Below are 20,811 nucleotides of genomic sequence, written 5' to 3'. Positions count from 1 at the left end.
GGAGCATATCTGTTATATAAAAACATTAGTGTCTTGTCTGTAGCCTATATTGCACTTTGGGTTACTGACCTTTACATTAAGCAAAGTTATTACCTACATGGCATGTATTGAGCTAGAGTTCAACTACTTTATTGAAACAATCTACCGCCATAGTCCATGGCCTGTTGTTAAACCTATTTGATGTAGCAAAGCCTTTTTTATTTACATAATTTTTTCTTTTTTATTAATACTTATTAATTTTGCACATGTATATCTATAGGCCTGGCTGATTTAGAAAACATAAAATAAAATCAGCAAAAGAAATCTTTAAAAAAAAAAAAAAAAAAACTTTTTGTAAATTGATTTTTTACCGCTTTTTTGTATCCGATTAACCGGGAAAATAATCGGTAGATTAATCGATGATCAAAATAATCGTTAGTTGCAGCCCTAGTCTGAAGCGAGGTGGTTATATGACAGTTTGTCTGAAGCGTGGTGGTTATGACAGTTTGTCTGAAGCGTGGTGGTTATGACAGTTTGTCTGAAGCGTGGTGGTTATGACAGTTTGTCTGAAGCGTGGTGGTTATATGCAGGGGTGCACATAACTGGTGCGCCAGTGCGCATGCGTCGCCAAAATGCATGCTGCGCGACAGATCAGCCGCATGAGGGCGCTTTTGCGCACCCAAAAAAAAAAAAACATCCTCTACCATGGTTGAAATTGAGGACAGTGATAATTTACAGCAGTCAAGAGCGCAGTGATGATGACGATTAAGCTTGTAGTATAAATAAATGCTTAGGCTGTAACTTTTTGTTGAAAAGTTGATTTCAGTGTTTACAGAACAGAGCAGTGCTTAAAGAGATCAGTTGATTTCATTGTGTTTAAAGGAGTCTGACAGACTTTCATGCTTAAAGAGCAGTCATTTGATTTTGCATTTGTTTCTTTTGTTTTGCACACAATCATTTGTTCGTTCATCTTTATTTATGAATAAATGTCGTTTTGCTAATATAAGTTATCCATGTATCCCTTTTTCATCCATCCTGTGGGACGGGTCGTGACTCGCGAACTCGGGGAGCACCAAGCAGCATCCCTAGGTGCTCCTCTGAGCACTGGCCCCAAAAAGTTATGTGCACCCCTGGTTATATGACAGTTTGTCTGAAGCATGGTGGTTATATGACAGTTTGTCTGAAGCGAGGTGGTTATATGACAGTTTGTCTGAAGCGTGGTGGTTATGACAGTTTGTCTGAAGCGTGGTGGTTATATGACAGTTTGTCTGAAGCGTGGTGGTTATATGACAGTTTGTCTGAAGCGTGGTGGTTATATGACAGTTTGCCTGAAGCGTGGTGGTTATATGACAGTTTCTCTGAAGCGTGGTGGTTATATGACAGTTTCTCTGAAGCGTGGTGGTTATATGACAGTTTGTCTGAAGCGTGGTGGTTATATGACAGTTTGTCTGAAGCGTGGTGGTTATATGACAGTTTCTCTGAAGCGTGGTGGTTATATGACAGTTTCTCTGAAGCGTGGTGGTTATATGACAGTTTGTCTGAAGCGTGGTGGTTATATGACAGTTTGTCTGAAGCGTGGTGGTTATATGACAGATTGTCTGAAGCGTGGTGGTTATATGACAGTTTGTCTGAAGCGTGGTGGTTATATGACAGTTTCTCTGAAGCATGGTGGTTATATGACAGTTTCCCATTTCTTTACACAGTCCTTTGCATTTTTGTTGAACACTGCAAGGTCTTCTGAGCTGCAGGGGTTGGGTAGTAGAGGGCAGACAAGGCAGTGCTCCATAGTATGGTCAGGTTCATAAGGTGTTATCACCTTGAGCTCCTGCAGCTGGTGTTAAGGTGTTATTAAGGTGTTATTACCTTGAGCTCCTGCAGCTGGTCTGGTTCGTACAGCTGGTTGGAGACGGCCTGGGCCAGGAAGGCGTCCAGCTCGTGTCTCTGGAGGATACGACCACCAGGCCACTGCATCATATACCTGCAACACACACACACACACACACACACACACACACACACACACACACACACACACATCAATAACATAAACGTCAATAAACACGTCAATAACACACACACACACACACATCAATAACATAAACGTCAATAAACACATCAATAACACACACACACACCAATAACACACACACACACACGTCAATAACACACAGACGTCAATAACACACACACACACACACACGTCAATAACACACACACACGTCAATAACACACACACACACACACACACACATCATTAACACACACACATCAATAACACACACACACACACACACATCAATAACACAAACACACATCAATAACATACACATATCAATAACATACACGTCAATAACAGGTTATTGTTTATTACGAGCTTTCGGTCTCCAGGCTCTGGGATCATGTAAACAACAACTGTATAATGAGTTTGTATGACGCAGCTTGACGAGACTGAAGAGACGCGCAATGCATTTTGGGGATTGAGCAGTCGAATAGTGTGGTCTCATCGCATACTCAGAGATTCGGGATAATCTAGTATCCATACTAGATTTCTCGCCTTCTCAAACTTCATACTATACATTGTGAACACACTGCATACTCAAAATCTACGTCATACTAGTATGGATAGCATGCTAGTATGCCATTCCGAACACAGCCACAGATAAGGAGAAGAGACAGCACACCGGGGAGAGCTACAAGCATGAGACGCGTATGGACTGGGTGAGAGCCGGACCCCGGCAGAACAATTCTCAGATAGAAGTGTGTTCATGTGTTTTATCTACCGCCAGACCTATCTACCTCCCAGGCACGGCCCCTGACATAGGCGGAGAGAGAGAGCCCAGCAGTGTTACAGGGGACCCTGTAGCCCCTCCAACCCGCAACAACGGAGCTACCTACCTGCCGACCCTCCTACCCTCCAGCCTACGGAGCGCCGAGGCCTTTACCTGGAGTGTATCCAGGGGGAACATTATTGAGGAGCCTTAAGTGCCTCAATTGAACTCTGACCTTCTTGTGGAGGGACATTCGTTTGATTAAATATGCCAGTGTCTGCACACACACACACACACACACACACAATCAATAACACACACGTAAATAACACACACACACACAAATCAATAACATACACACACACACACTTGTCAATCACATCTCTTAATACAATACACCTGCCAACTAGGGCTGCAACTAACGATTATTTTGATAATCGATTAATCTGCCGATTATTTTTCCGATTAATCGGATAAAAATAAAAATAAAAAGATTTCTTTTGCAAATTTTATTTTATGTTTTCTAAATCAGCCAGGCCTATACATATACATGTGCAAAATGAATAAGTATTAATAAAAAATAAAAAATAATATAAATAAAAAAGGCTTCGCTACATCAAAGGTTTAATAACAGGCCATGGACTATGGCGGTAGATTGTTTCAATAAAGTACCGTATTTTCCGGACTATAAGTCGCGGTTTTTTTCATACTTTGGCTGGTCCTGCGACTTATAGTCAGGTGCGACTTATATATCAATAATTCATAATCTCTGACTGACATGAACTGACATACGGTAATCTCTGACTGACATGAACCAAGGAGTAACTTCCGCTAGCGCCTCATACACGATAGAATAGCCATTATACTTGACAATGTGGACATTAAACACGACAATGTGGACATTAAACATGATGTTATGGACCTTATACACAATGTTATGGATGTTATAAACGATATTAAAGTCATTTATTCCTTCCAGAGACTGTTCTATGTTGCTAAGTTACCCCCGCGAGGCTATTTTGCTACTTCCGCTAGCGCCACATACGCGATAGAATAGCCATTATACTCGACAATGTGGACATTACACACGACAATGTGGACATTAAACATGATATTATGGACCTTATACACGATATTATGAACGTTATACACGATATTAAAGTCATTTATTAACTTTCAGAGGCTGTTCAATGTTGCATTGTTTGTAGGCCGCCCTTCATCCTAACTACTTCCGTTTTTCACCAAGCTATCTTTGTCATGGCCTTATACACGATAAATAGTCGTTACACTCGACAATGTGGACATTAAGCACTATATTATGAACGTTATACACGCTATTATGAACGTTATACACGATATTAAAGTCATTTATTACCTTTCAGAGGCTGTTCCATCCTGTTTGCTTGCTCCCGCGACGCCATTTTGCTAACCTTCGTTAGCAACGCGCTAGCTAGCCCTGGCTTTACACTCGATAATTTAAGTAATTCTAACCTTTCAGAAGAAGTTTTAACGTGAATTATGTCCTTCCTGGGCTTACAAATCCTCTCATGTCTCTTCACAGTGCCAGACTAGAGTCAAGCTCAACAGGGTCTTCTTTCCCCGCTGATTCCGCCAAGCCCGTTCCCTTGAACCATGCGACTTATAGTCCAGTGCGACTTATATGTGTTTTTTTCCTCTTCATGACCCATTTTTGGCCTGCTGCGACTTATACTCGGGTGCGACTTATAGTCCGGAAAATACGGTAGTTGAACTCTAGCTCAATACATGCATTGTTTTAGGTAATAACTTTGCTTTATGTAAAGGTCAGTAACCCAAAGGGCAATATAGGCTACAGACAAGACACTAATGTTTTTATATAACAGATATGCTCCAAAACAATGCAATGTGTCCTCTCACTCCATACAATAGGCTAGGCTACAGTCAGTGCCTCACTCTAACTCACGGGTAGCTTGGTAGGCTACCACTAGCTAGCCTTTAGCTTATCACCTCTGCTCTACCACTGACGTTAGCCAGCTAGCTAAATACACTTGTCATGCAATATTGAATTCATGAATGCGAGCAAACACTCACTGGCTATCGCATTACATTAGTCATTTAGCTGACGCTTCGCCAGAACTCACAAGTGCATCTCCTTACTAATACAAGTGACTATGAGCATACTCCGGTGCTGAAGGCATAGAATGCGAATAGCAAGCTAAAAATACAATAGGTCATTAAGAGGGAGAATCTATTAGATAAACGAGAAGAACTAACTTAGGCCTACACCTGTCAACCATACAACCACGCAGGCACACACACACACCTGTGTCAGGTGGGAGACAGGCTGAGCGAGCGAGCGAGAAAGAGAGAGATAGGGAGAGAGGGGGGGGGGGGGTCACCTGAGCACGCAGCACATCAGCAGCAGGTGTTGGGGCACCTGGGCAGGGTTGAGCAGAGCGGGGCAGTCGGAGCGTAGGCAGGCCAGGAAGGCCCTGGTTCTCCTGGAGCGGTCCTCGCTGGCCCGGCCCAGCCACAGCCTCCTCAGGTTGGGGCAGGTCCACTCGCGGAAGCACAGCGCCGGCACCAGCTCTGGGGTCAGGGCCGACTTGGCCTTCCCGCTGCTCCACTCCTTCACGATCACTGGAGGGACTGGAGAGAGAGACGCGCACAAAACACAGTCAAGCACCCACTCTGGCATGACAGTGGCAATTAAATTACTGGAGGCTTCAAATAAATCGCTTCCTGATGTACGCAATATTTTGGTTTTTATTTGACTAAAATTGTAAGTGGGGGGGAAGCTAACAAGACTTCAGCTCCAGAAACCACAACAGTTTTAGTTTAGCTAAGAAGTTTCGCAGTTGAAATGACAGTATCTATCTATCTATTTTTTGCTGTGGTTTTTCTGCTGCGGTCGAGATGATAAATGAACGTTTTGACAGCATTGTGGGCGGCTCAGGAGGCTCATCTCGCTACACAGCATGGAGACCCGTTGGCAGAAGGAGCAAGCAGACAGAATGCATCGTGAACCTTTGTCTGAGTTTTCTAGATGCTAACATCATTTCTATATCAGCCACTCTCAACACATAATGGTAATCCTTTCCTCTTAATGGCCATTATTTAGTACTGTGTTGGTGCTCTGGTTAATATGCAGTGTGATATTGTGCCATTGCTTTAGACTCTGGGCATGGTTGCTTCCAGCTATATTAGTTTGTGCTGTTTCCCTTTTGCTTTGGCATATCTTCCTATGCTGTTATTGCTACAGTTGAAAAAAAAGAAAACACTTTTGTACAATTAGGCATATCAAGACAATGGGTTATCGTACTGAAACAAAGTGTTTTTGTAATTGTACCTTTAGAAATAGTTGTGAATGGACCTTTGCTCCTCCGTGTTTTACCTTTGAGGGGTGTGTTATTACACACGTACCTTCGAGGGGTCTGTTATTACACACGTACCTTCGAGGGGTCTGTTATTACACACGTACCTTCGAGAGGTCTTATTACACACGTACCTTCGAGGGGTCTGTTATTACACACGTACCTTCGAGAGGTCTTATTACACACGTACCTTTGAGGGGTCTGTTATTACACACGTACCTTCGAGGGGTCTGTTATTACACACGTACCTTCGAGACGTCTGTTATTACACACGTACCTTTGAGGGGTCTGTTATTACACACGTACCTTCGAGGGGTCTTTTATTACACACGTACCTTCGAGGGGTCTGTTATTACACACGTACCTTCGAGGGGTCTGTTATTACACACGTACCTTCGAGGGGTCTGTTATTACACACGTACCTTCGAGGGGTCTGTTATTACACACGTACCTTCGAGGGGTCTGTTATTACACACGTACCTTCGAGGGGTCCTCTCTTGCGCATGGCGAGCCTCTCCAGGCGGCGGTGTGTCTCGGCCAGGCTGAAGAGCACGCCGTAGGAATACTGTCTGGCTGCGCGGAATAGGAGAGAGGCGGGAGGCAGCTCCGAGTTACACTCATCCTCTATACACACCGGCATCTTCATCTCTCCCTGGGAGAAGACAAGAAAGAGGGACGGGGGAGAAAGAGAGGATTTGAGTGACAGCTGTAGGAAGGGATTAACGTGGAGGGGAGAGAACCAGACCAGTCTGCTCTGGGGAGGAACTACAAACAAGGTCAAAAGTCAATGTTTGTTTTTTTAGGGTTCCCACACCTTCTGAAACATCAAATTCAAGCACCTTTCAAGCACCTTTCAAGGACTTTCAAGACTCAATTCCCTCAAATTCAAGGACCCAACACGTCATAGTTTGAGACAGAACTAGTTGACGAGGTAAGTAAACCATTTTGGAATATATATACAGTATATATATAATTGTATTAATTTTTTAGAGAGAGAGAGAGAGAGAGGGGAATTCAAGCACTTTCAATGACCTACGTCTATTTTCAAAAACTTTTAAGACCTTGATTTCTTGTTCTCAAATTCACAAACTTTCAAGTATTTTCAGGACCCGTAGGAACCCTGTTTTAAGCTTTGTGACTAAACTAAATCTCATCTCACCTGTGTGTACTGCGGTTGTTTGTGCTGCAATGCTGTGGATCAGAGTGTGGGGGTGTGTGTTTACCTTGGTCAGTATAGAGGTGTGTTTACCTTGGTCAGTATAGAGGTGTGTTTACCTTGGTCAGTATAGAGGTGTGTTTACCTTGGTCAGTATAGAGGTGTGTGTGTTTACCTTGGTCAGTATAGAGGTGTGTTTACCGTGGTCAGTATAGAGGTGTGTTTACCTTGGTCAGTATGTGGTAGATCTGAGGGTACATCAGTCCTCTGCGGTGTCTGTGCTCAGCGACGCGCAGCACCTCGGCACTGACCTACACACACACACACACGCACGCACGCACGCGCACACACACACACACACACACACACACACACACACACACACACACACACACAGAGAAGGGGTCGGTGAGCGCAACTTTACAATATGGACACAGTATTGCAGCGGAATAATCTTTAGCAACTGCAGCATACACACAAACATGTACATGTACATGTCCATACACACACACAAACATGTACATGTCCAGTGTTTCCTCCAGGATTTTTCACATTGGTGGCGGAGTGTTCCTTTTTCGCGCACATTTTTTTCCGCGTGCACGCGCATGAAACACGCACTGGCGCTCTATACAAAGACGTAATTTCACCGAAAACTAGAGGGTGGCAACATAAAAAAGTGCCCTGTTTACCCGTACCTCCGCCGTTCTGTTCGTGGTGATTTGAGAGGCAATAGATTATTTTTGCCCCGCGCATATTGCCCTGTAATTAGACCACGCGACCACAGCTCCGTTGTGTCTCTTATTGTCCAAATGTTCCCTGAATTTTAGCTGCATGTTTTTCCAGCATGTAAATCCGTTGTCAATATAAATTCGACTCCCCTTCTTTCCCCCTGCCAATACTGTGTCGTTTGTGACATTTACCAACGTTTATGCTATGAATAGTTCGAAGCTAGCGTTAGATGCGAGGCTGCTCGGGAACATTATTTGTTTCACAAAATAGCCTGATTTAGTTGACCATGAACATCAGAGACTAGACTACATTACGAATGTTTATTTAAAATACTCTATAGTGAACACTGGTATAAGAACATGAACCAGAGAACAGCAGTAAATGCAAGAACCCACAGTCGTCGCTGATGATGTTGCATTTTCGATTAGGATACGCATACGGGATTAAAGGGACAGGCGACGGGCAAAGAGAGAGGGAAGGGATTTCCAGAAATCTAAATGTCCCGCTAAATTCGGACCAATCACAAAACTGTTTTGCAAGCGCGTCGCCGACGAGGTTAATTGCAACATTGTAACATATTGTAACTTACTACATCCTAAATCGGAACGAAATGTAGGTCTGAAAGCGGCCTAAACTAGCTTCAATCTGATTTTTTTCTGTTCTCCGGTCATAAAGTGGACTGAATCAATTAGTGGCGGAGAAAATGTAGGCCCGCCGAAAATGTGGCCCGCCACGAATAAATGCATATAGAGGAAACACTGATGTCCATACACACACACAAACATGTACATGTCCATACACACACACAAACATGTACATGTCCATACACACACACAAACATGTACATGCCCATACACACACACACACACACACATGTACATGTCCATACACACACACAAACATGTACATGTCCATACACACACACACACAAACATGTACATGCCCATACACACACAGACACACAAACATGTACATGCCCATACACACACACACACACACACAAACATGTACATGTCCATACACACACAAACATGTACATACACACACACACACACACACACACAAACATGTACATGTCCATACACACACAGACACACAAACATGTAAATGCCCATACACACACACACACAAACATGTACATGTCCATACACACACACACACACACACACACACAAACATGTACATGTCCATACACACACAGACACACAAACATGTACATGTCCATACCAGGGTTTCCGTTAGAAAAATTTGCCGTCGGACATCGTGTCCGGGAAGAATTCGATTTACCGGACAAACGTGATATATTCCGGTCATCATATTAAAATATAATACATTTTTTTTTTTCCAAAATCATATTTTTTTTTCTTCAAATCTAATATAGCTGTTTGTCGCGGTGATTACTGTTGTGTAGCGGCCTATATATGCCATTTAATGTCTATTTCTTATCCGATACGATTAGATGCGAGCTATATAATAATATAACATGATTTGACGCATGCGCGCTATGCCATGCGTCAAATCCAGCGCTGAACGGGTCCAGCGCTGAACGGGCGCCTCACTGGGAACTGAACAGACAGCATCGATCAATGAACGGACTCCACATTACGTTAACTGAAGTTTGTTAAATTGTTTGGGATTAATGTGAGTTTTCTATTTTCTCTTTCCAGTTTTACCCTTTTTTTTTATTTTTATCAATAAAACAACGTCATTTCTATAACCAGGGGGGTGATCCATCGACGTCGCTGGAGGAAAGTCTGGGCTTGTTTTGACAAGTCTCGCGAGATCTATCAAGATATGCCTGGATCTTTTTAAGAGTCTCGCGGGACTTGGCGAAGTAGGCCTAGGTTTTCCTTTGGCGACGTTGATAGAACACCCCCCAGGTCTCGCTGGTTGGGAAGGCATTTCGTTTAGCTGCCTGTCAAATCATACTTAGGGGATAGCCCTGTAAGCTCATACGGGTCTGTATGTCGTCCTGAAAACCAGCTGTTAGATCATATCGCTGAAGTTTGTCTCCATCTTAGTGTAAATGTTGTCCGTTTCGTTTGTTATCCTTGTTATTGTGCGATAAAGTTAAGGCTTTCCGCTTCGGGCCACCATTTTCAGCTGGCCACCGGACACACACACACTCGTGCACGCGCGGCACTGCCCGAGAGAGAAGGACCCGCCCCCTTTGGTTAGCCTATAGGCTGGCTGGAGGGGGCGGGTCCTTCTCTCTCGGGCAATGTTGTGTGTGTGTGTTTGGTGCTCAGCTGAGAATGGTGGCCCAAAGCCAATTTGAATACAAAATGTGAACTTTAGCGAATTGTATTCAAATTGTGCTTAGAGGGAATTATTTTCACCGGACATTTTGTCCGACGAGTTTTCAATTTGTCGGACTTCGACAAATTTTACCGGACAAAGTCCGGGAATTACCGGTTAACGGAAACCCTGGTCCATACACACACAAACATGTACATGTCCATACACACACACACACACACACACACACACACAAACATGTACATGCCCATACACACACACACACACACACACACACACACTAGGGATGGACGGTTTCCAATTATTGAAACCGAAAAACCGTCAAAGACTAAAACCGGGGTTTTCCGGTTAACCGAAAAAAGAAGAAAAAGAAAAGAAAAAAAAAAGAGCGCCAATTTCAAATAATTGAGCCCTACTGCTACAATACACTCATGTCGAACACCATTAAAACACCGTAAGCACAGTCGCAACACATTTAGGCTACTTAGTTTCACAAATATAAGTGGAAAGGCAGACTTTTGTAAGCTACACCATACATGAAAACACATGAACACTTAACACACCAGCTCCGCTGATCCAGGGTGCACGCCTGCACGGAAGATCATCTCTTGGAACAGCGTCTTCATTGAATGAACTGCTTTCTCAATATCTTGGTTCTTAGACAAAGTTTCAGCTGCTGCTCAATGTATTTAAATATTTGAATACTGCTCAATAATCACTGAAATATTAGACTTAGAATTATGCAGTGAACATACTTAAAGCTTTTCATAAAAACCACATGCCGCGAGACTGACTCGTCCTGAACTGTCGTAAGTCAATCAACAAAGAATGCCCCATCAAAATAAAAGTGCCCATGGTAGAGCTGTCAAAATAGAGCTTTCAAAATAAATGTACTAATACAGATAGAGATAAATACAGAACTACCTTTGCGTCACTAAGTGACCGCGTATCTTCTGAGACATGCGTTCTGTCATCACTTTCAGTAGCGCCTTCACACACAGTGGCGCTGTGCACAAACACTCTTGATCCGTATAGCTCTTGTTTTATTATATTGTGGTTTAGTAAATACTGCACTTGGAGTTACATTCAATGCATGATTTGTGCTATAGAACATAAATAAAGTTTGATTGATTGATTGATATCAAATCAAATCACATTTTATTTCTATATTCAAATCAAATCACATTTTTATTTCTCTCACAAAAGTGACCCAATGCGCTTTACAGAGAGCAGCGAAAATTATCTTATTAAATGTAAGCGAGTAATTGTAAAAAACCTTTCCTATCTACCAATAACTGAAGGCAACTATCTTTCCCATAGAGTGATTCGTTACCCTTAAATATAATCCCAATTAGATATTAATCCTCAGTTATTCTTCACAACTGACCAAACCTCTCACTCATTGCGCGGCAGATTCAGACTGTATCATTGTTATTTTCACACACGACAAACATGTGACATGTTCCAGTTTTATTCTTTGAACAAAAAAAACAAACAAAAAAAAATCCGGTTTCAGACGGTTTTGATAAAAAACCGTTTCTATTTTTATAAACCCCGGTTTTCGGTATAACCGAAAAACCGTCCATCCCTAACACACACACACACACACACACACACACACACGTCCATACACACATACACACAAACATGTGCATGTCCATTAGGGATGGACGGTTTTTCGGTTATACCGAAAACCGGGGTTTATAAAAATAGAAACGTTTTTTTATCAAAACCGTCTGAAACCGGATTTTTTTATTTTTTACATTTGATCAAAATATCATAGATTGCTATATAATACATGCCTAGAGTGTGTGAAAATAACAATGATACAGTCTGAATCTGCCGCGCAATGAGTGAGAGGTTTGGTCAGTTGTGAAGAATAACTGAGGATTAATATCTAATTGGGATTATATTTAAGGGTAACGAATCACTCTATGGGAAAGATAGTTGCCTTCAGTTATTGGTAGATAGGAAAGGTTTTTTACAATTACTCGCTTACATTTAATAAGATCATTTTCGCTGCTCTCTGTAAAGCGCATTGGGTCACTTTTGTGAGAAATGCGCTATAGAAATAAAATGTGATTTGATTTGATATCAATCAATCAATCAAACTTTATTTATGTTCTATAGCACAAATCATGCATTGAATGTAACTCCAAGTGCAGTATTTACTACCACAATATAATAAAACAAGAGCTATACGGATCAAGAGTGTTTGTGCACAGCGCCACTGTGTGTGAAGGTGCTACTGAAAGTGATGACAGAACGCATGTCTCAGAAGATACGCGGTCACTTAGTGACGCAAAGGTAGTTCTGTATTTATCTGTATTAGTACATTACATTTATTTTGAAAGCTCTATTTTGACAGCTCTACCATGGGCACTTTTATTTTGATGGGGCATTCTTTGTTGATTGACTTACGACAGTTCAGGACGAGTCAGTCTCGCGGCATGTGGTTTTTATGAAAAGCTTTAAGTATGTTCACTGCATAATTCTAAGTCTAATATTTCAGTGATTATTGAGCAGTATTCAAATATTTAAATACATTGAGCAGCAGCTGAAACTTTGTCTAAGAACCAAGATATTGAGAAAGCAGTTCATTCAATGAAGACGCTGTTCCAAGAGATGATCTTCCGTGCAGGCGTGCACCCTGGATCAGCGGAGCTGGTGTGTTAAGTGTTCATGTGTTTTCATGTATGGTGTAGCTTACAAAAGTCTGCCTTTCCACTTATATTTGTGAAACTAAGTAGCCTAAATGTGTTGCGACTGTGCTTACGGTGTTTTAATGGTGTTCGACATGAGTGTATTGTAGCAGTAGGGCTCAATTATTTGAAATTGGCGTTCTTTTTTTTTTTTTTTTCGGTTAACCGGAAAACCCCGGTTTTAGTCTTTGACGGTTTTTCGGTTTCAATAATTGGAAACCGTCCATCCCTAATGTCCATACACACATACACACACACACACACACACACACACACACACACACGTGCATGTCTATACACACACACACACATCTTGGCACTGACCTGAGGCAGAGGGGGTGTGGTTATATCCATGTGACTCCGTGTCGCCATAGACAACAGCGACGGAATGTTCGACCCGTTACCATGGGAACCGTCCCCTGAAGCCCCGCCCCCTCGGCCGGAGGGATTCTCCCATCTGGAAGACTTGTCTGTCAAATGACTGAGAGAGAAAGGAGATGGGGAGAGAGAGAGAGAGAGAAAGGAGGAGGGGAAAGAGAGAGAGAGAAAGGAGGAGGGGAGAGAGAGAGAGAGAGAAAGGAGGAGGGGAGAGAGAGAGAAAGGAGGAGGGGAGAGAGAGAAAGGAGGAGGGGAGAGAGAGAGAGAGAAAGGAGGAGGGGAGAGAGAGAGAAAGGAGGAGGGGAGAGAGAGAGAAAGCAGGAGGGGAGAGAGAGAGAAAGGAGGAGGGGAGAGAGAGAAAGGAGGAGGGGAGAGAGAGAGAGAGAGAGAAAGGAGGAGGGGAGAGAGAGAGAGAGAACGAGAGAAAGCAGGAGGGGAGAGAGAGAGAGAGAGAAAGCAGGAGGGGAGAGAGAGAGAGAGAGAGAGAGAGAAAGGAGGAGGAGAGAGAGAGAGAAAGGAGGAGGGGAGAGAGAGAGAAAGGAGGAGGGGAGAGAGAGAGAAAGGAGGAGGGGAGAGAGAGAGAGAAAGGAGATGGGGAGAGAGAGAGAAAGGAGGAGGGGAGAGAGAGAGAGAGAGACAGAGAAAGGAGGAGGGGAGAGAGAGAGAGAGAAAGGAGGAGGGGAGAGAGAGAGAGAGAAAGGAGGAGGGGAGAGAGAGAGAAAGGAGGAGGGGAGAGAGAGAGAGAGAAAGGAGATGGGGAGAGAGAGAGAAAGGAGGGGAGAGAGAGAGAAAGGAGGAGGGGAGAGAGAGAGAAAGGAGGATGGGAGAGAGAGAGAAAGAAAGGAGGAGGGGGGAGAGAGAGAGAACCGAGGGGAGAGAGAGAAAGAAGGAGGGGAGAGAGAGAGAAAGGAGATGGGGAGAGAGAGAGAGAAAGTAGGAGGGGAGGGAGAGAAAAGAGGAGGGGATGGAGAGAGAGACAGAGAAAGGAGGAGGGGAGAGAGAGAGAGAGAGAGACAGAGAAAGGAGGAGGGGAGAGAGAGAGACAGAGAAAGGAGGAGGGGAGAGAGAGACAGAGAAAGGAGGAGGGGAGAGAGAGAGAGACAGAGAAAGGAGGAGGGGGTAGAGAGAGATACAGAGAAAAGAGGAGGGGGGAGAGGAGTAAGTGTTATATCGATGGTGAAAGGCTTCTGTCTGCAGTATGGCAGTAAAACACTGGCTGTGTTCGGAATTGTATACTAGCATACTGCATACTACAGTGTTTCCCCTAGGTGTGCTGCCTTGGGAGGGTGGCATGGATCCTCCACCTCCATTCCCCCCCCCCCCCATTGTGAAATGTTAATTTCTCCTCACCCCCGCTCGCCCCACCCCTGTTGTGAAATGTTAATTTCTCCCCCCCCCACAATTAGTGTAACAGATTAGTAACAGAACAAGTTATCTCTGTAATATCATAATATCAATTATGTGACTAGAACAAATATGATAATTTATAGACTTTATTGTTGAGCCACAAAGCCATCACTTATTTTTTATTCTCTCTCTCTCTCTCTCTGTGTCATCTCCATCCTCCTCTCTCCCTCTTTGCACTGACAATCACACACAAACATATGCGACAGGGTCTGGTTAAAAAGTCTGCAAGTCTGGCAACATCATTTTTCAGTTTTTTTACTACCTTTCATTATCTACCTGTCATCTGTCAGTGATGACATGCTGACATGTTTAAATAGCAAAAATGGAATGGAATGGACTTTATTTGTCATTGCTACAGTACAGGTACCAAACAACGAAATTTAGGAGGGGTGGCTCCCCTGGTGTTTAGGAAAGGAAAAAGAAAACATTTTAGAAAGAGCATAGATGCATAAAATCACAAGAAGGTAAGGAGCTGGTTTACATCAATAAAGGCTATGTACACAATCCACTGTACTATACTGCACAGATAGTCAACTAGGGTTGTCATATTGCACAAAAAGTATTTTTTCACATTATTTTAAAGTGTCACAGTTTGCAGGCTTGAAAATTTACATGTTTGTGCCTCAGCACTAGCTGCCATACAATCCGTCCGGACTGTCCTGGGCCCAGAACTTAGGCCTTTTCTGTGTTCAGGGCCTTGACGGCCCTGTGGTAGAAGCTGTTCTTCAGTCTGTTTGTCTTAGCGGCCGGGGTCCTGTACCTCCTGTTCGAGGGCAGCTTGACAAAGTGTTCGTGCCCAGGGTGGGTCGGGTCCTTGGAGATCTTGGAGGCCCTCCTGAGACAGCGTGTTTTGTACAGCTCCTCCAGAGAGGGGAGGGGGGCGCCGGTGATCTTCTGTGCTGTTCTCACGACTCTCTGTAGCTCGATTCTCTCCGCTGTTGTGCAGCTGTGGAACCAGTTGGAGATGCCGACGGTGAGGATGCTCTCCACTGCGCCGTGGTAGAAGGCCACCAGTATCTCCTGCTTGTTGTGTTGTTTCCTGAGGCATCTCAGGGTGTATAGCCGCTGTTGTGCCCTCTTGATGGTGCCTTTAGTGTTGTCCTTCCAGGCCAGGTCATCCCGCATGTTGTGTCCCAGGAATCGTAGGGTTGAGACTATCTCCACGCTCTCTCCGTCGATGAGCAGGGGCTGGATCTCGGACTTTTTCCTCCTGACGTCTACGATGAATTCCTGGGTCTTTGACTTGTTTAGCAGCAGGTTGTTAACCTTGCACAGCTTGTTTTGCTAATTCAAGATTCATGTTTTTTTATTGCCATGTGTGTCAAACGTTTATTACATCCTATTACAAGTAATGAAGGGGGGTGCTGAGGGTGCTGCACCAGAACCATAGGTTCTCAAGGCTACTTGTGGTCTTGACTACCTGTCCACTTTCTCACCTGGTTCTTGCTGTCTCTTTGGTGTGCTGACTCCATCCTGCTCTCTCTCCTCCTCCTCTCCCTCTCTATCCTCCTCTCTCCCTCTTTTGCTGTCCACCGAAAGGCAAACATAACAACCAGAATATGTATAATCTAATAAGAGGTATAAATTGATCCATATCAATTTATAACATCATTCTAAATTGTATATTGGGTTGCTGTGGGCAATGCAGTCAGATAATGTCATTTTGACTTGACTCTCTCACCTGAAAAACAATCTTATGTCCATCTATGGAAAAACAGACATTTCCAATGAGTGAGGGTTTGTTCCAATGCTTCAATCCACTTTTTTATTGTATTTTATTACCATAAAGTCCAATTCTAGCAGAATAAGACATATTGTATTATTACTACTACCATCTATTATTACTAATCACCTCTGAGCTAACTAGCTAGCTAGTTCTTTAACACTATTCACACAATGGAACTAGACACTTTCTAGTCACCATGGAACTACAATCAGACACTTTCTAGTTAAGTCACAATAATAACGAACAATTTGAACCAATGTTTTCTGTCAGAAATTGCTACGGTTACTTACTTTGCTTACTTTCATCTGCTGACTGCTGACTTCTTACGTCTGTCTGTCTGTCTCTCTGTCGCTCTCTCTCTCTCTCTCTCTCTCTCTCTGTCTCTCTCTGTCTCTCTGTCTCTCTCTGTCTCTCTGTCTCTCTCTGTCTCTCTCTGTCTCTCTCTGTCTCTCTCTCTCTCTCACACACTCGCATGAAGTTTTAATGTTTTCAGGCGAGAAAGTAACCACATATATTCCCAAAATGTGTCCAGTTTACCAAAATAACCCGTTTATATATCTGATCTGACGATTTGTTGCGTCTTCTGTTCGCTAGCTGCGTTCGTAAATTCGCCCTGGAAATATGATCAGCACTCATGGAATGCCTCTTGTCCAATCAAATTACCTGGTCCCTTTATGACGTTGCACCCAGTGTGCGCTCCGGCGCTCTCAGAGCGATTTTACGAACGCACCCTACGTTGCTTACCTTCACTCACTCGACAGAAATATCGTAACATAATTACAACACGTTGTAAAATGATTTGTGGGGCCAATATCTTTAGCTAGCTCAAGTAACTAGCTTACTATATTGTTGTCTTAACAGTTGGTAAAATAACATGATTAAAATAAATATATATGAGCAATAACATATCGTGGGCAAGCACTACAACCAACTTGTCCTTCTGAAGCTACAATACTGGGATCATTCGTGATTGGGCTACAAGCAGTCAAATACTAGGTGAACATGCGTGTAAGACACAAATAAACTTGGATTTCATGCATATCAAGTGGCATATTTGTAATCATGACGACTAGCCTGGTCTAAGAATGCTTTTCACCATGTTAATTCCCAGTATAGTGAAAATACCACCGCTCATCCGTGATCAGACTTAGCTGGGGTGCTGCAACTGAAGAGTATCAAATAGAGTGCAAGAAAGCAGCATCTGCACACTCAAATCTGTGCAAAAAACGATGTTTATTGCAAGCTTTCGGTTCCCAGGCTATCGGAGAATGTAAACAAAAGCTGTATGACAAGTTTGTATGACGCAGTTTGACGAGGCTGAAAGCGCACAGGGTTGCCAGATGGGATTGACAATTTACAGCCTAAACTTTCTATAACCTCAAAATCAAGTAGCCCATTTGGCGGTAACCCGCCCCATCTGGCAACCCTGGACGCAACCCTGCAATCCTGGACGCGAAATGCATTTTGGGAAATAGGACCCGAGCTAGTGTCCATCGTAACTGACTTCAATTTTCCCGGAAATAATTGCTCGCCTACTAAATTTCTTGCATACTCAAATTTCGCATACTGTACAGTGTGAACGCACTACATACTCAAAATCTACGTCATATCTAGTATGAGTAGTATGCTATTCCGAACACAGCCACTGTGTGTGTGTGTGTGTGTGTGTGTGTGTGTGTCCTTACTTGGCATTGTTGTCGTTGGGCTCGTCTCCATCAGAAGAAGAGGAAGGGGAGGGGGAGGGGCCAGACGGAGCAGTATCGTGGTGATTGGGCAATCTTCCTCCATGAGTGGAATCATACGGAGCTGACCAATCGGAAAAGCCCATTTTCCCCGCCAGCGAATCGTTGCAGTCCTGCAAGGAAGGAGGTGGATTCTGGAACAAGAGGGCGGAGCCTGGTCCGTAGGGAGCGTTGAGATAGGGCGGCTTCATGCCAGGCAGCGGGGGAGGGCCGAACTGTGATTGGTCAGAGGAGAGGAAGTAGAAGTGAGGTGTGAGCCTGTGTACTGGCACAACGTTTGGAAATAATCCGCCGAGTTGTGCTTACGCATATTCAGATTCATTTGAGATCCTACGGGGCAATAGAGATGCATAGAGTAGGCCGTTATGAATTATTTTTTATTTACTATTTTAATTCACTATATCAGTACTTTGTACACACATTGTACATAGCTCATATAACTCCTATTTTAGAGACTCTACACTGGCTTCCTGTTAAGTTCAGAATCGATTTCAAGATCCTTCTGCTTGTTTATAAAGCTCTCACTGGCACAGCACCAGAATATCTGAAAGACCTTTTGCTAACATATCAGCCCAATAGAGCTCTCAGGTCTTCTGATGCTGGTTTTCTCCCATGTACAAAAGAAGAGATTTGGTGAGGCTGTATTCTCATTTTAGGCACCCAAATTGTGGAATGCACTGCCAGTTTACATTAGGGATGCAACCTCAGAAAATATTTTCAAGTCAAGACTAAAAACCCATCTTTTTACCTGCCTTTATGTTAAGATTTGTCTTAAAACATGGTCTGATCTTCCTCTAGGCTAAGTTACAATAATGAACAAACACTATCTGTTTTAACTAATAACACACAAATCATTGTATTGTTCCATATTGAATCCATCATTCAAACATTCACAGTGTCGGCTGGAAAAGGTATGTGAATGACTTCTACAAAAGCAAAATTGAAGGCTGGAGTTAGCAAATCTGCAGTCCTTTCAATGAAACGAGATTGGAGGTGTGGATTAGAGATGCTTTGACTTGTAAAAAAACACTCAAACATTTTGAGTTTACTATTCACAAGAAGCATCTGCTGATGTGAGCTATGCTTTGCAAAAAAAGAGATCTCAGAAGACCCACGATCAAGCATTGTTGATTTGCATAAAGCTGGAAAGGGTTACAAAGTCATCTCAAAGAGTTTAGATATTCATCAGTCCACAGAACAAACTGTGTAGAAATGGAGAAGATTTAGTACTGTGGCTACTCTCCCTAGAAGTGGGCGCCCAGCCAAGATGACCCCAAAGGCACAATGCAGAATGCTCAATGAGGTCAAAAAAGAACCCTAGAGTAACAGCTAAAGGCGGTTAAGAAATCATTGGAACTGGCTAACCTCTCTGTTCACGAGTCTACCATACGTTAAACATTGAACAGGCATGGTGTCCATGACAGGACACCACGGAGGAAGCCACTGTTCTTTTAATAAAAACATATTATTTCGTTTTAGTTTACATATTAAAAAAAAACATTGCTGCACACCTGAAGTTTGCCAAAGAGCACCTTGACACTACTGGGAACGCTACTGGGAAAATGTTTTGTGGACTGATGAAACGACAGTTGAATTGTTCAGGAAGAACACACAAACACTATGTAGGGCGTAAAAAGGGCACCGCATACCAACATGAAAACATCATCCCATCAGTGAAGTAAGGTAAAGGGAGCATCATGGGGGGGGGGGCGACTGTGGTGCAGGACGTAGAGCCGGCATCTAATGATCGCCAGGTTGGCAGTTCGAACCACGGCTGGCCACATGTCGAGGTGTCCTTGGGGCAAGACACTGAACCCCAAATTGCTCCCAATGAGTGGGCCGGCGCCTTGCATGGTAGCTTGCTGCCATTGGTGTGTGTGAATGGGTGAATGAGAGGCCGTTGTAAAGCGCTTTGGAATAAGGCGCTATACAAGTCAGTCCATTTATCATGATTTGGAGCTGCCTCAGGGCCTGGACAGCTTGCCATCATCGATGGGGTCATTAATTTATTCATGAATTTATCACGGTATCCTACAGGATAACGTCAGGGTGGCTGGCCGCCAGCTTGAAGCTCAGTAGACGTTGGGTGATGCAGCAGGACAATGACCCTAAACATGGAAGTAAATCTACTACAGAATGGCTTCAAAAGGAGGAGGTCCGACCAGTTATTAAATCCAAGGGTTCACTTACTTTATCCACTAGCACTGTGAATGTTCAATGGGTGTGTTCAATAAACACATGAACTACTGTTTTGTGTGTTATTAGCTCAGGCACATTGTGTTTGTCTATACTTGTGACTTAGATGAAGATCAGATCACATATTATGACCAATTAATGTAGAAATCCAGGTAATTCCAAGGGGTTCATATACTTTTTCTTGCCGTTGTATATAGCGCCGTGGATATTATGTGGAGTGACAACCTCAAAGCTGTGGTTTCCATAAAAAAAAACGTATTGGACGTAGGCCTATTTATAGTGATATCCTTACGATTGATTGTCTAATTGGTAAAAGTATATTGGTACTGTAGCAGTGCTGACAATCTTTTCCAGTCATTGTTGTTGAATTTATTTTAAGAGATGATTTGGTGTGATATCTAAGAACTTGTGACTCT

At 43.3% G+C, this 20,811-nt stretch overlaps 1 protein-coding gene across 2 annotated transcripts in view; it reads right to left on the bottom strand.

The window, feature by feature from the left end:
- Positions 1-20,811, bottom strand: part of fam120c (family with sequence similarity 120 member C) — a 42,571-nt gene that overhangs the window by 15,041 nt on the left and 6,719 nt on the right. For both annotated transcript variants that reach the window (XR_013937478.1, XM_080533178.1), the window contains exons 7-12: positions 18,143-18,414; positions 13,271-13,427; positions 7,484-7,567; positions 6,581-6,752; positions 5,126-5,375; positions 1,843-1,957 (exon numbers count right to left, since the gene is read on the bottom strand). Coding sequence is in view for 1 of the 2 variants with exons in the window: in XM_080533178.1 (XP_080389304.1) it covers positions 1,843-1,957; positions 5,126-5,375; positions 6,581-6,752; positions 7,484-7,567; positions 13,271-13,427; positions 18,143-18,414 (1,050 nt within the window). In the remaining variant the exon portion in view is untranslated. The remainder of the gene's footprint in view (positions 1-1,842; positions 1,958-5,125; positions 5,376-6,580; positions 6,753-7,483; positions 7,568-13,270; positions 13,428-18,142; positions 18,415-20,811) is intronic.

The sequence above is a fragment of the Nansenia antarctica genome (genome assembly GCF_963989245.1).
Source record: "Nansenia antarctica genome assembly, chromosome: 6".
Taxonomy (NCBI): Eukaryota; Metazoa; Chordata; class Actinopteri; order Argentiniformes; family Microstomatidae; genus Nansenia; species Nansenia antarctica.
The sequence above is the reverse complement of the archived record's forward strand: the minus strand, read 5'-3'. Positions and strand labels throughout refer to the sequence as shown.